Source organism: Balaenoptera physalus (genome assembly GCF_965194825.1).
Source record: "Balaenoptera physalus genome assembly, chromosome: 3".
Classification (NCBI taxonomy): domain Eukaryota; kingdom Metazoa; phylum Chordata; class Mammalia; order Artiodactyla; family Balaenopteridae; genus Balaenoptera; species Balaenoptera physalus.
The window spans coordinates 99,249,647-99,266,081 of NC_138890.1; the positions used below are offsets into that span (position 1 = coordinate 99,249,647).

At 37.0% G+C, this 16,435-nt stretch overlaps 1 protein-coding gene and 1 long non-coding RNA gene across 3 annotated transcripts in view; both read right to left on the reverse strand.

Moving 5' to 3' along the window:
- The window catches only part of LOC309659063, a 272,263-nt gene that overhangs the window by 32,788 nt on the left and 223,040 nt on the right, over positions 1-16,435 (reverse strand). The gene's annotated exons all lie outside the window — the stretch shown is intronic.
- The window catches only part of LNPEP (leucyl and cystinyl aminopeptidase), a 106,526-nt gene that overhangs the window by 32,788 nt on the left and 57,303 nt on the right, over positions 1-16,435 (reverse strand). Inside the window, exons 5-8 of one of the 2 annotated variants that reach the window (XM_082458037.1) lie at positions 13,912-14,032; positions 13,069-13,223; positions 11,306-11,419; positions 9,560-9,694 (exon numbers count right to left, since the gene is read on the reverse strand). In XM_082458037.1, the coding sequence (XP_082314163.1) occupies positions 9,560-9,694; positions 11,306-11,419; positions 13,069-13,223; positions 13,912-14,032 (525 nt within the window). The remainder of the gene's footprint in view (positions 1-9,559; positions 9,695-11,305; positions 11,420-13,068; positions 13,224-13,911; positions 14,033-16,435) is intronic. The other variant, XM_082458038.1, reaches the window with a different exon arrangement.

Consider the following 16,435-nt stretch of genomic DNA (forward strand, 5'->3'; position numbering starts at 1 on the left):
CCCACTAGCTATCTATTTTACATTTGGTAGTGTATATATGTCAATGCTACTCTCTCACTTCGTCCCAGCTTACCCTTCCTGCTCCGTGTGTCCTCAAGTCCATTCTCTATGTCTGCGTCTTTATTCCTGTCCTGTCCCAGGTTCCTCAGAACCATTTTTTTTTCTCTAAGATCCCATATATATGTGTTAGCATACGGTATTTGTTTTTCTCTTTCTGACTTATTTCACTCTGTATGACAGACTCTAGGTCAATCCACCTCACTACAAATAACTCAATTTCGTTTCTTTTTATGGCTGAGTAATATTCCATTGTATATAGGTGCCACATCTTCTTTATCCATTCATCTGTTGATGGACACTTAGGTTGCTTCCATATCCTGGCTACTGTAAATAGCACTGCAATGAACATTGTGGTACATGACTCCTTTTGAATTACGGTTTTCTCAGGGTATATGCCCAGTAGTGGGATTGCTGGGTCATATGGTAGTTCTATTTTTATTTTTTTAAGGAACCTCCATATTGTTCTCCATAGTGTCTGTATCAATTTACATTCCCACCAACAGTGAAAGAGGGTTCCCTTTTCTCCACACCCTCTCCAGCATATACTGTTTGTAGATTTTTGGATGATGGCCATTCTGACCGGTGTGAGGTGATACCTCATTGTAGTTTTGATTTGCATTTCTCTAATGATTAGTGATGTTGAGCATCCTTTCATGTGTTTGTTGGCAATCTGTATATCTTCTTTGGAGAAATGTCTATTTAGGTCTTCTGCCCATTTTTGGATTGGGTTTTTTTTTTTTTGATATTGAGCTGCATGAGCTGCTTGTATAATTTGGAGATTAATCCTTTGTCAGTTGCTTCATTTGCAAATATTTTCTCCCATTCTGAGGGTTGTCTTTTCATCTTGTTTATGGTTTCCTTTGCTGTGCAAAAGCTTTGAAGTTTCATTAGGTCCCATTTGTTTATTTTTATTTCCATTTCTCTAGGAGGTGTGTCAAAAAGCATCTTGAAGTGATTTATGTCATAGAGTGTTCTGCCTACGTTTTCCTCTATAAGTTTTATAGTGTCTGGCCTTACATTTAGGTCTTTAATCCAGTTTGAGTTTATTTTTTATAGGTGTTAGGCAGTGTTCTAATTTCATTCTTTTACATGTAGCTGTCTAGTTTTCCTAGCACCACTTATTGAAGAGGCTGTCTTTTCTCCATTGTATATTCTTGACTCCTTTATCAAAGATAAGGTGACCATATGTGTGTGTGTTTAACTCTGGGTTTTCTATACTGTTCCACTGATCTATATTTCTATTTTTGTGCCAGTACTATACTGTCTTGATTACTGTAGCTTTGTAGTATAGTCTGAAGTCAGGGAGCCTGATTCTTCCAGCTCCGTTTTTCTTTCTCAAGATTGCTTTGGCTATTTGGGGTCTTCTGCGTTTCCATACAAATTGTGAAACTGTTTGCTCTAGTTCTGTGAAAAATGCCATTGGTAGTTTGATAGGCATTGCACTGAATCTGTAGATTGCTTTGGGTAGTATAGTCATTTTCACAATGTTGATTCTTCCAATCCAAGAACACGGTATATCTCTCCATCTGTTTGTATCATCTTTAACTTCTTTCATCAGTGTCTTATAGTTTTCTGCATATAGGTCTTTTGTCTCCTTAGGTAGGTTTATTCCTAGGTATTTTATTTTTTGGTTGCAGTGGTAAATGGGAGTGTTTCCTTAATTTCTCTTTCAGATACTTCATCATTAGTGTATAGGAATGCAAGAGATTTCTGTGCATTAATTTTGTATCCTGCAACTTTACCAGATTCATTGATTAGCTCTAGTAGTTTTCTGGTAGCATCTTTAGGATTCTCTATGTATAGTATCATGTCATCTGCAAACAGTGACAGCTTTACTTATTCTTTCCGGATTTGGATTCCTTTTATTTCTTTTTCTTCTCTGATTGCTGTGGCTAAAACTTCCAAAACTATGTTGAATAATAATGATGAGAGTGGGCAACCTTGTCTTGTTCCTGATCTTAGTGGAAATGGTTTCAGTTTTTCACCACTGAGAACATTGTTGGCTGTGGGTCTGTCATATATGGCCTTTATTATGTTGCGGTAAGTTCCCTCTATGCCTACTTCTAGAGGGTTTTTATCATAAATGTGTGTTCAATATTGTCAAAAGCTTTTTCTGCATCTATTGAGATGATCATATGGTTTCTCCTTCAGTTTGTTAATATGGTTTATCACATTGATTGATTTGCATATACTGAAGAATCCTTGCATTCCTGGGATAAACCCCACCTGATCATGGTGTATGATCCTTTTAATGTGCTGTGGGATTACTGTTTGCTAGTATTTTGTTGAGGATTTTTGCATCTATGTTCGTCAGTGATATTGGCCTGTAGTTTTCTTTCTTTGTGACATCTTTGTCTGGTTTTGGTATCAGGGTGATGGTGGCCTCGTAGAATGAGTTGGGGAGTGTTCCTCCGTCTGCTCTATTTTGGAAGAGTTTGAGAAGGATAGGTGTTAACTCTTCTCTAAATGTTTGATAGAATTCACCTGTGAAGCCATCTGGTCCTGGCCTTTCGTTTGTTGGAAGATTTTAAATCACAATTTCAATTTCAGTGCTTGTGATTGGTCTGTTAACATTTTCTATTTCTTCCTGGTTCAGTCTCGGAAGGTTGTGCTTTCCTAAGAATTTGTCCATTTCTTTCAGGTTGTCCATTTTATTGGCATAGAGTTGCTTGTAGTAAACTCTCATGATCCTTTGTATTTCTGCAGTGTCAGCTGTTACTTCTCCTTTTCCATTTCTAATTCTGTTGATTTCAGTCTTCTCCCTTTTTTTTCTTGATGAGCCTGGCTAATGGTTTATCAATTTTGTTTATCTTCTCAGAGAACCAGCTTTTAGTTTTATTGATCTTTGGAATTGTTTCCTTCATTTCTTTTTCATGTATTTCTGATCTGATCTTTATGATTTCTTTCCTTCTGCTAATTTTGGGTTTTCTTTGTTCTTCTTTCTCTAATTGCTTTAGGTGTAAGGTTAGGTTGTTTATTTGAGATGTTTCTTGTTTCTTGAGGTAGGATTGTATTGCTATAGTCTTCCCTCTTAGAACTGCTTTTGCTGTATCCCATAGGTTTTGGGTTGTGTTTTCATTGTCATTTGTTTCTAGGTATTTTTTGATTTCCTCTTTGATTTCTTCAGTGATCTCTTGGTTATTAAGTAGTATATTGTTTAGCCTCCATGTGTTTATATTTTTTGCAGAGTTTTTCCTGTAATTGATATCTAGTCTCACAGCATTGTGGTCGGAAAAGATACTTGATACGATTTCAATTTTCTTAAATTTACCAAGACTTGATTTGTGACCCAAGATAGGAACTATCCTGGAGAATGTTCCATGAGCACTTGAGAAGAAAGTGTATTCTGTTGTTTTTGGATGGAATGCCCTTAAATATCAATTAAGTCCATCTTGTTTAATGTATCATTTAAATCTTGTGTTTCCTTATTTATTTTCATTTTGGATGATCTGTCCATTGGTGAAACTGGGATATTAAAGCCCCCTACTATGATTGTGTTACTGTTGATTTCCCCTTTTATGGCTGTTAGCATTTGCCTTATGTATTGAGGTGCTCCTATGCTGGGTGCATAAGTATTTACAATTGTTATATCTTCTTCTTGGATTGATCCCTTGATCACTATGTAGTGTCCTTCTTTGTCTCTTGTAATAGTCTTTATTTTAAAGTCTGTTTTGTCTGATATGAGAATGGCTACTCCAGCTTTCTTTTGATTTCCATTTGCATGGAATATCTTTTTCCATCCCCTCACTTTCAGTCTGTATGTGTCCCTAGGTCTGAAGTGGGTCTCTTGTAGACAGCATATATACGGGTCTTGTTTTTGTATCCATTCAGCCAGTCTATGTCTTTTGGTGGGAGCATTTAATCCATTTACATTTAAGGTAATTATCGATATGTATGTTCCTATTACCATTTTCTTAATTGTTTTGGGTTTGTTTTTGTAGGTCTTTTCCTTCTGTTGTGTTTCCGGCCTAGAGAAGTTCCTTTAGCATTTGTTGTAAAGCTGGTTTGGTGGTGCTGAATTTTCTTAACTTTTGCTTGTCTGTAAAGGTTTTAATTTCTCCATCGAATCTGAATGAGATCCTTGCTGGGTAATCTTGGTTGTAGGTTTTTCCCTTTCATCACTTTAAATATGTCCTGCCACTCCCTTCTGGCTTGCAGAGTTTCTGCTGAAAGATCAGCTATTAACCTTATGGGCATTCCCTTGTATGTAATTTGTTGCTCTTCCCTTGCTGCTTTTAATATTTTTTCTTTGTATTTAGTTTTTGATAGATTGAGTAATATGTTTCTTGGCGTGTTTCTCCTTGGATTTATCCTGTATGGGACTCTCTGCCCTTCCTGGACTTGATTGACTATTTCCTTTCCCATGTTAGGGAAGTTTTCAACTATAATCTCTTCAAATATTTTCTCAGACTCTTTCTTTTTCTATTCTTCTTCCAGGACCCCTATAAGTTGAACGTTAGTGCATTTAATGTTGTCCCAGAGGTCTCTGAGACTGTCCTCAATTCTTTTCATTCTTTTTTCTTTATTCTGCTCTGCGGTAGTTATTTCCCCTATTTTATCTTCCAGGTCACTTATCTGTTATTCTGCCTCAATTATTCTGCTCTTGATTCCTTCTAGAGAACTTTAAATTTTATTTATTGTGTTGTTCATCATCGTTTGTTTTCTCTTTCGTTCTTCTAGGTCCTTGTTAAACATTTCTTGTATTTTCTCCATTCTATTTCCAAGATTTTGGCTCATCTTTAACTATCATTACTCTGAATTCTTTTTCAGGTAGACTGCCTATTTCCTCTTCATTTGTTTGGTCTGGTGGGTTTTTACCTTGCTCCTTCATCTGCTGCATATTTCTCTGTGTTCTCATTTTGTTTAACTTACTGTGTTTGGGGTCTCCTTTTTGCAGGCTGCAGGTTTGTAGTTCCTGTTGTTTTTAGTGTCTGCCGCCAGTTGGTGAGGTTGTTTCAGTGGCTTGTGTAAGCTTCCTGGTGGTGGGGACTGGTGCCTGTGTTCTGGTGGGTGGGGCTGGATCTTGTCTTTCTGGTGGGCAGGACCACGTCCGGTGGTGTGTTTTGGGGTGTCTGTGAACTTAGTATGATTTTAGGCAGCCTTTCTGTTAATGGGTGGGGTTGTGTTCCTATCTTGCTAGTTGTTTGGCATGGGGTGTCCAGCACTGGAGTCCGCTGACAGTTGGGTGGAGCTGGGTCTTAGCGTTGAGACAGAGATCTCTGGGAGAACTCTCGCCTATTGATATTACATGGGGCTGGGAGGTCTCTGGTGGTCCAATGTCCTGAACTCCCTTGTCCCACCTCAGAGGCTCAGGCCTGACACCACGCCAGAGCACCAAGATCCTGTCAGCCACACGGCATGTGAGGACACAGTAAGAAGACAGCTGTCTACAATCCAGGAAGAGAGCTCTCACTAAGAACCAAATTGGCCAGCACCTTGATTTTGGACTTTCACCGTCCAGAACTCCAAACACTGTAACTCCACACTCCAGAGGCCCTCCTCTGGATGTGCTGTCTCTCCCTTTCTGGGCATGTCCTCTAAATGCTCATTCTTGTTCCCAATAGATCCCCTTCTCTCCTGCATCATTAACTTTCCCTCTCTACTGTATCATTCCATTAGCAAAAACTATGTATCAGTCCTCATTTTAAACAAATAAGATGCCCTTCCTTTCCTTAACCCTGTGCCTCCTCCAATTATCACCCTGTTTCTTGTTCCTCCTTTGAAGTAAACTCCTTAAAAGAGTTGTCTGCATTTGCCACCTCCATTTGCTCTGTTTCCATTTTCTCTTGAGCCATCTTCCAACCATCACTCCACTGAAAGTGGTTTTATCAAGGTCACTGGTGAATCTCATGGTGTCAAACCAATGTCAATTCTCAGGCTCACCTTTATCAACCTACTAGTAGCATTTGATATGACTGATCACCCACTCCTCCTTGAAAGTCTTTCTGCACTTGGCCTTGGCACACCACTCTTGATTCCTCCCCTATTCACTAGCCATCCCTTTCTGTCTCTTCTGTAGGATCCTCCTTATTTTCTCAAGGACTAAATTTTGGTGCCCCTGGCATTTAATCTTCAGACTTCTTTTCTTCTCTAAATTTACTTCCTAGATGATCTTCTCAACCCCAGGGGTTTTAAATGACCTGCAAATTTATATATCTAACCAGACTTCCCCTCAATTCCAGACTCATATCCAACTACATGCCTATTATCTCCACTTATGCACCTCAGACTTACTCAAAAATTGAACTTTTTTTTCTTCTTGCCCCAAATCTACTCTTCCAATAATCTTCTCATTTCAGCAAATAACAACTCCATTTTTCCAACTGTTCAGGCAAAAATCTTAAAGTCGTCCTTGACTCCTCTCTTAATTCCACATCTAATCCATTAGCAAATTCTACTGGATTAACGTTTACCATATATTCCAAAACCAACCATTGCTCATCACTTTCAATACTATCACCCTTGTCCATGCCACCAATATCTTGCCACTGGTCTATTACAACAACCTCCTAACTAGTCATCTTGATTCCATATGATGTTGAAGGCTGATTAAAAAAAAAAAAATCATACTATGGTACTTCCCTCATCAAATGGCTTTTCATCCCACTTTGCAAAAAATCAAGGTCCTTACTATGTCTAATAAGATGATCTACAATGATCTGGCCCCTTATAATCCTTCTCACTTCATCTACTACTTTCCCCTGTGTTTATTCCACTCCAGACACGTTGGCTTCTTGCTGGTGCTTGAACCTGCCCACCAATCTTCATCTCAAGCTGTGTGGGTCCCCAAGACAAGTCCCAGGTATGATGACGTGTTAGGAAGACTCACAGGACTCAGTAGTCATATTCACCACTATGATTTATTACTGTGAAAGGACATGAAGCTAAATCAGCTAAGGGAAAAAGTTCATGGGGTGAACAAGTACAAGCTTCCAGGAGTCCTCTGCAGTGGAGTCAGACAGGATGCACTTAATTCTCCCAAGAACGAGTTGTGACAACATGTATGAAATGTTGTCTATCAGGGAAGTTCATCAGAGACTCAGTACCCGGGATTTTTATTGGGGGCTAGTCATGGAAGTGTCCTCTGCCTAGCAAGTACCAAAACTCCAGACTCCCAGAAGGAAAACAGATGTTTAGCATAAACCACATTGTCTGTACAAACAGTGTGGGCACAGTGAGTCATTCTTATCAGGGAATGGTGGAAACTCTCCCCAAATCCAAGTTGCCAGATACCAGCCAAGAGCCAGCCTTACAATTATGCCTTTCTAAGGATAGCAGTCTCAGGCCTACTACGTTAACTCATTTCTGCACACAAGCCCTATGCACTGGTTATTTCCTCTGCCTGGAACATTTTCCCCCCAGAAGTCCACATGCCTTGTTCCCTCACATCCTCCAGATGGTATTCAAATATCACCTTATCAGTGGTCTTCCCCAGCCATCTTATATAAAACAGCATTTCCTTTGTCATTCTCATTTCCCTTACCATGCTTTATTTTCATATTAGCACTAATCACCAAACAAAATATCTATTTATTTATTCATTTATATTGTGTCTGTACCTATCTCTGACCCCTGAAATAGAAGCTTCATGGTACAAGTGACATAGGCCGCCTTATTTCCTGATGTATCCCCAGCACCTAGGACAATGTTAGGTACATGGTTGGTACTTGTACGATTTGCTAAATGACTGAATTCTCACAAGGCAACTCGCATCAGAATTAGGCTTGCAGATCATGAAGATCAAATAGAACATGTCTGTCAAACACATTTCCCTAGTGACACTTACTACTTCTTACACACAATAATGGTAAATTATCCAGTGTCCTATTTTTCTCTGTTATGTGGGATATTTGTCAGATTCCCAATTCTGAAATAAGTAGTTCCCATGCTGACAGGGATAAGGTATGCTGTGGAGACAACATGCTCAGAAGACACTGAATTCTGGGTTTGGAAGGTGGGGGTCAGAGGAAGAAAGAGCTCTGTAGCAAGAGATCCTGAAATAACTGTTCTGTATAAGAAAAGAATTGCAAGTTGTAAAATTTTCTTTATTGGCAGGTCCTGTATGGGCTTTAAAAATCACAACACATAGCAGTAGCTCTAATTGGATTACATTTAATATAGCTAATTGAACTCTTGATTTCCTTATTTATTAACAGTACTGCCATTCTCCCTGCCAGTCAGGCTTGAACCTGGAACACATTTCTGCCTCCTTCTTTACCCGCTTTTCCCTGTCGCTAAGTCCTTCAAGTACTTCCCTACACTTAGGGTTTTTTCACACCCATCATTTCCCTTCTACTCTCACTACCACTCCTAATTTTAAACTTTTACCATTTCATGCTTGTACTTCAGCAGCAATTTCCTGATTTTAGGTCTCTCTCCACTTAAATCTACTTTATAAACTGAAACAAATTAATTTTCCTAAATAGTCACTTGATCAAGCCATTCCTCTACTGAAAAATCTTTTAAAGCTTCCCACTGATTACAGAAAAAGTCCAGATTCCTGATGGCATTCAGAACCTTCTACAACTGAGCCCCAACCTACCTTTCTCATCTTTCCCCTACTCTACATGTGGCTTCCACTGCAAACATTTGCTACCTAAACAAAATTTCCCTGCCCATTAGTATTCCTGACTTTTTCTTTGCAGACCTCATCATCCCACTCTTGCCCTATTGTTCCCATTCCTCTTTACCTATATTCTTCCTATTATTTAATTCATCTCAATTTCCATTTTCCTCCAAAAAATTTCTCTCCATAATCCCAGGCAAAAATACTCTGTACCATTCAATTAGCACGTACTATCTCTTACTGCTTCACAAGTACTTACCACCTAAACTTTGAGTTTCTTGATGACATGAACTCATATGTTCTGTATATCTTCCTCTCTGTCCAGGACAAGAATTCAATTTATTGATCTTAATCTGATAGCCAGACTAAGGAGGTCAACAAGCTGTAACATTCAGCCCTCCCTCCCTACACAAATGTGAGTGGCACTGATATCCCTATCCTGTTCTCTTACGATGATCCTAATCAGGTTTCTATGTTTCTGTTTTTGCTTCATCCCAAACCTGGAGTCTATGTTTCTAATTCTACAACAAAATCTTCAATTCTTAAAAATCTCCTTTTGCTTACTTGTTTTGGCAATTCTGACTTTGGAACACACCTCAATCCTGAATAACACAGCCAAGGGCTTAGAACCTTCCCTGGACGTATTCTACCTGCAAATCTGGACAGTGATCCAACTTCAAAAAATACATTATTATAAGATCTGGTTAACTACCCAGAATATTAGTAGAGAACTTAAAACAAGAGACAGAGAAAGAAAGAAAAACCCATATAAAGTTAAGACCAAGATTTAAATAGAAGCAAACATCTTAAAGTTTAACAGGATACCTGAAAATTTCACCTATTTAACCTTTAAAATAATCTAAATCAAGCAGCTTGCTCACATATGAAATTAATTTGTAACCTACTCCAGGTACTTTTTGTGCATAGCAATACCTTAAAATAGGAAAGAGAATCAAACATTTCTTCAATCTGTTCTGAAGACTGAACAGATAATGATGATATTGGATGAGATGAATTCAAGGAATCTTTCTTCAGGGTTTTAAATCGAGCATCTAAGAAATCTTCATACTAGCAAAAAATGAAACAGATTAAGAAACCATGAACAGTATTAAAGACAGAGGCAAGTATAGTAATTATTTATATGAATTAGACTAATTACTGTTTAAGGTCATTATAAAAAATTAACTAGCTTCACTAAACTTCAGAAATAAGCTTTTGAAAATGTAAGAAGAATGTGACATTTATGCATATTCCTTACATTTGAAAGTAGAATTATAACCTCCTGGCCCCATGAAAAACAGGGTTTCCTAAATAACAGTATAAGCTGAGAATTTATTACTAAAGCAACCAAATGCTAAATCCAGATATTCAAAATGAATATTTAAAAATGGCTAGTATATATCTGTAAAATAAAATCTGAAATAAAAAAAATAGGAACTGTTCCTTAAGCTGATTTCTCATACATAATCCAGCTTTTCTGTTAAGATAATATACATTTCCCTTAACTAAGGTTCATTCGAAGTAAAATATAACTCTTAAACAGCAAGAAGTCTGAGAGCTCAGTAGATGAGCTCCTCTAGAATGTATATTAGAAGTTTTTAAATATTCTGGGCACCACCAAGTGGTGAAACTGTATATCTCTTTGCTTAATTAAGTAGCATACACAGATATAGAATACCTTGCTTATTAATATTCTAGCTTAAAATGAGTTCATTTTACCACTTGAAATTTTTGAACAGGCCCTACATAAAAATTTCAAATTGAAAGCTCTAACAGTATTCTTTTTTTAAAAAAAATTTTTATTGGAGTATAGTTGACTTACAATGCTGTATTAGTTTCAGGTATATAGTAAAGTGAATCAGTTACACATATACATATAGCCACTCTTTTTTTTTTAAATTCTTTTCCCACATAGGCCATTACAGAGAGTATTCCTTTTTTGAAGCAATCTTGGATCATATGTTCAGGAAGTTTAATAGAAAGTCACAGAACTTTAGAGTTGAAAGGGATCTTCATACTTTTCCACCTACTGCTTGAATTATTTGGCAATATCTGTCATATATGACCTAGTGTGTCCAAATATCTCTAATGATAAGAAATATCTCCAGAGAGTTTACGAATATAGTAACAATATTATCATGCTCCCTGTAACAGAATGATGTTCCATGTCTTTGAAAAGGGCACAATATATGGTTTGTACCTAAAAAAGAGCAAATTATTTGTCTGTATCAACTTATGTATCACTGTCGTAAGAATGATCACAGTGATAACAGAGTGACAGCATTGCTACAAAATGTCTTAATTTTTTTCTCTTTATATATAGGATAAAAAGTTTTGTTTTGCAAAAAAAGGCTTTTCAACTCTATCTAAATTCCTTCAAGCAGAAGGGCCACATCTATTAAAATAAAATGTAGCAAAGCAATTTAAAATGTTCATCTTAATGACAAAGTGTAAAATAATTTCACAAAATTTCAGCTTTCTGAAATACATCAGTAAATAAAAGCACAATTTTCACTGTCAAATCTCAAGAGGTATAGAGATCAATAACAAGGGTCAATTTTATCGTATCTTTCTAGAAACATTTTCATTACTCCAAATGAATGGAAAATACATGTTGAATATGATTTGGCTATTTTTCCCCCTGGCATTCATAGTAGGCCTAACAAATAGTGTACTTACACTGGAGAGCTCTCCGAATATTTTTTCCAAAGAGAAATACTCCATGAAAGTAGCAAAACCTTCATTTAGCCATACATCGTTCCACCACTGCATTGTTACCAGATTACCAAACCACTGTGGGAAAAAACAAACTACTAACCAACTTTACACTCTCAAGAATTTTCTAATAATTGAATTGTCAGATTAATCACCTATAACCAGATTACAATTACTGAAAAATATACTTATTATAGTTAAAACAAACTATATTCAAATTGAAGACTTGCAAATAAATTATATTTGTAATATAAATTTACTTTAAAAGTAAAATTGCATAAATTTTATAAATTCACTTTAAAAGTAAAATAAAAAATGTAACATTTTACCTTAAATGAAACAGGCAAGAAAGACAATTAGCATATTTATCAATTTAACACACGTTATATACTAGGTAAACAAAAACGAGTCACCTCATTAAAAGTAAGATTTCCTAGATAATGAAATTCTACTTTCTAATGTCAAGTTAGTAATATTATTTTCCATTGTATTTACAATCATCATGACAACTAAAAAATAAATTTCTATGTGAGGGATGTTCCTATAGTCAGAGAGCCTGGACTGCAGGTTTCTCCTCAGTCACCCAAGTTGAGGGCAGTATTTACATGATTCAAAACAGAATTCAAATAACATTCCGTAAGAAATTTGGCATGCATACAAATAAATGAAATCATAAAGATCTTTAAATGGCTTCTTCCATGAGGTGGTAAGAAGAAGGATAAAAACGATACGAGACTCCCTCAAAAAAAATGCATCTCAAAATCCCTGAAATAAAGAGTGGTAAATAAAGAGTGAAATAAAGGGTGTGCAATTTAGTCAGTGTGGCCAAGGGCTTGTCTCGAACCATCAGCAAAATGACAGGGTTACTAGGTACTGAAACAAAACAGCTTTGAGAATTACAAAAGCATATTTTTCAAAGATATTATCTTAAAACCTGTTTCAGAGGAAGATGACTTGCAAGTCCTAAAGAAGTAAATGAGAAACACTCCCCCAGGGGTGATGGCCAGACCCAGAACTAACAGACCTAGAGCAGATCCCCCGAAAAACAACTTGTCTACATGCCTAAAACTGTAACAGTAAATAAGCATACGCTTCATATGCCAGCATGTCATGAAGCCCTCACGAGGGCTGTAGGGCGGGCTACAGACTGTGTCTGAGGTAGGGTGTCAACTGCCAGAGCATGTCCCACTCTTCCTCCACATCCTCCCACCATCACAACACCCCCATACCATACCCTACCCTCATAAACACCTCATCGAGGGCACAAGAGAGACAAGGTGTTGGGGAAGAAAGAGGGAGGTTCATGTACTCATATAATTTTCTTTCTTTTTCTCTACATCATACAGAGTACCTTCCCTCTCCCAAATTAACTAAGAACCCAGTTTTAGCAGGAGACCAAACAATAAATCTAGCCCTGACAACTACAGTCCAAGAGTCGTTAAGAAGAAGAGCACAACTCAGGGAAAAGGCTTCTTCCCCACCAAGTTATGAAAAGTAAGAGAGATAATGGATGTGAAAATGCTTTATAAACTGTAAAACCCTATACAAAACATTAAATAGCATTTTTATCCAAAAATTAAGTTTGTTTAAAAAGCATCATATTATTATGAAAGAAGGCAATACTATAATAAAAAGCTGAATTATTATTAGCATCTAAATGTATTCTAAAACTCTAGGATACGAAACAGACCACAGGTGTGAGCTATAACAGCCTTGGTTGCTGATACCTGATGGGCCAGCTCATGAGCGATGACTTTAGTAACCAGTTTTTTATCCACCACTGAAGAAGTATTATTATCATACAGAAGTGTCTCTTCTCGGAAGGTGAGCAAACCCCAATTTTCCATTGCTCCTGCTTCAAAGTCAGGAATAGCCACCAAATCTGGACATAACAAGAAAGAAGTGATCAACTTTACCCCATCTAAGGCACTCCCTAATTAAATCAAAATATTTTACCCATTAGTCTATCACTGAATCAGAAGGCAGTGAATTCATTTATACTCCTAAGGAAAGGAACCTTCCTAGCCCTGTATGCTCCTCACCTACCTGTCAGCTGAGGAAGACCTGATCAACCCCCTGTAGAGTCACTGTTGCTCTGTCCCTGAGCAAGAGAAGATACCTAATTCCTTCACAGTGAAGAAGTTCCCAGAGCAAGGAGGACAAAATGCAGGGCCAACGTTCTTCTAGCTAAAACCAGCTCCATGTTGAACAGCACTGAAATGCTCTTGCTTTCCTGAGCTCTCATTACTCCTATTATTATTTGAATTAGGAATTTCTTAGGAAATTAGAATTAGTCAAACTCCAGACTAAGCCCTAAGCAAATCCCCACTTACACAGCACCTCTGAAATAGTCCCATAAACTTCTAAGTGTTTTAAGCTCCACTTTCAGATACATCCATGGAATGTAAATAATCTTTAACAAATAGAAACAATTTTGAAGGCAAACAATTAACAGTGTTTCTTGGTTTTCCTTTAAAATAACTTCGGCAAAAGCTCTTCCTAAAAAAAATTTGCAACATAAATCTAGGTTATAATGATAATGAAAATCAGAGGCACTGTTTGATTCTTACCCAATTTCTTTAGTGGGTATTGAATTTCAAAGTAGTTTTGATAAAACTCAAGAAGCTTCACAGTTGTTTCCAAGGCATGGTGAACTTGACCAATCTTTTCTGGGACAGCATATATAGAAACCTAAAAGGTAACAGGTATGATGTAAAGACAGGTACAATTAAAATGGCATGATATTCAGGTGAACACTGTCAAGATTAGCATACCTGAGAACTACATAGAGGTATACGAGATTTTTCAGGACAGCAACTCTCGCTTATAGTTCTTTTAACCCCTATAGGATTTAGCAAGTCATTTCCATACATACAACAATGTTAAAAAAAAAAAAAAGCAATCAGTAAGTTTTAAGTTAACATGATATCCAAAATAAACTATTTTATATCATATAGCAATTTATAAGCATCTGCCTGTTTAATTTTATGATACTCTTCTCTTCCTCTCCATTACCTACAGTGGCCCTTCCTTGTCTATGAGCTATCAAACTGTGAATTATTTGAAGGCCAAAACTAAGTTTTCATCTTTTTAGCACCTATCACAGTGCCTGGCATTGAGCAGGCATTCAATACAGAGAAGTCACAGCTTACAAGGGAGTTAGTTCTAACATAAACATCTAAGACAGAAATGTTGAAATTACCCTGGGAAAACCTATTAGAGACCAAAACATTCTCTTTCAGTAAGTATGGCACAGACAGTTTTTCTTCCAGCCTTGGAACTGCTTCCTTTTTTTTTTTTTTTGCAGTTGTTGGCTTGTTTTTAAGGACCATGTTGTATCAAAAATAACCATACCCAGCAGAGTGAAACACTCAGTGAGTGGCACACGGTAACTAAAACCAAGTAAGCGGATACTGGGATTCATGCCCACACTGCCCACTCACTTCAGGGCACATGCTCCAGGGAAGACGCAGTTGCCCACATTACTTAAATTGTTATTCTTTCTCTCTTTTTCTGATTAAGTGCATAGGTTAAACACATATGATGTAACTAACTATACGTGTCTTATCAGTAAGTATCAAAGGCAAAATTTAAGCAATTACATTAAAAGCAACAGGTTTTGAAAAGCAATATTTATTGTTTTTCAACTGACTGAAAGAAAAAATCCCTCTGTACTCAACTTGGGAAAGTAGGATATGGACAAGACACAGCAGAAGATAAAAACCTCAAAATAAAGGTCCCAACAGGTGGGAAATGGAGACCTACTGAATAATTCATCATTTGAAAAAATACATTGGTGAATTCTAACCCCAAATTATTTTTGGTCTTTCATTAAAGCCCTGAAAAACAGTCAACAATTTCTCAGAGGCCATAATTTCAATTTTAATGGTCTTTATGTGGGGCCTTAGTCTATAGAACATATGCGTTAATCACAAAAACATGGAGGTAACATGGCATTAAAAATTAAATATAAAGAAAAAATTTTAAGTAAACAAACAACAAAATTAAAGGTGCAAGCTCTGTAGTTAGACTGCCAGGTTCGAATCTCTGCTAGTTGTGTGAACTTAGTTAACCTCAATCTCCTTATCTATAAAATGGTGATAAAAGTAGCTCCTATCCTCACAGGGTTGCTGTCAGGATTAAATGAACTAATATGTATAGAACTTAGAATAGTGCCTGACACAAAATAAGTGTTCAATAAATAGTAGTTATTATCATTATTACAAATAGAATCCCATCAGAAATGGGGTAAAATATGTATGAGCAGAGCATTTGTGGCAACAGTGACAGGAAGAATGAAGTGTTAAGAGTTCAGTTAGCCCACTTAAAATACGTTACTTTCTAAAGTAACTATGGAAGAAATTTCATATCACGTCATGTGGCCAAGTGTACTTCACCAGCCCAGCACTCGAACATCTGCAGCCCTTGGTACAGGACTGTGACCACAGCTTATTGAATTCAGTCACCACCTGCCAAAGGACCATGCACACTCCCTGCATCATTCCCCCTGTGAAAGTGTTAGCACACAAGCACACACAACAAAGTCTGACATATCCTTCTTAAATCTAACTACCATTGTATATGACTGTACCAAGATCACTTGGAATTTGAGACCAGTCTTTATTATTTCTGCCTGTTCTTTCCACACATACATATTTTATGTTCCAGTCAACGTAACCATCTAGAAGATGCTGTTCTAATAGAAACACCACCCATATACTCCAGGTTCCTCCTCAAACATCCTTCTCCCAAACACACCATTCGGCCACTCCCATCACTATGTGCGAACGCATCTTTCATTACATGGAAAGTAAAGGGAGAAAAAAGAAGTTCACATGGAACTGAAATCTGACCAAAGGATCCACTGAGTCCCATTTCTGGAATACAATGACTAGGAAAAAAGGTAGTTTGGTATTTTCTCTTGCCTTCTACTTCTCTTCCTTTAAAAAATGTGCTGTAATGTGCTGATAATGATTCATGCTCATTATCATATTAATTATCATGTTTTAAGAGCAACAGAAGCAGTAAGAAATAAACAAAGAAAGCAATCTAGTTCAACAAAGAAGTTCTGACCAGCACCCTGCACTTGGTAAG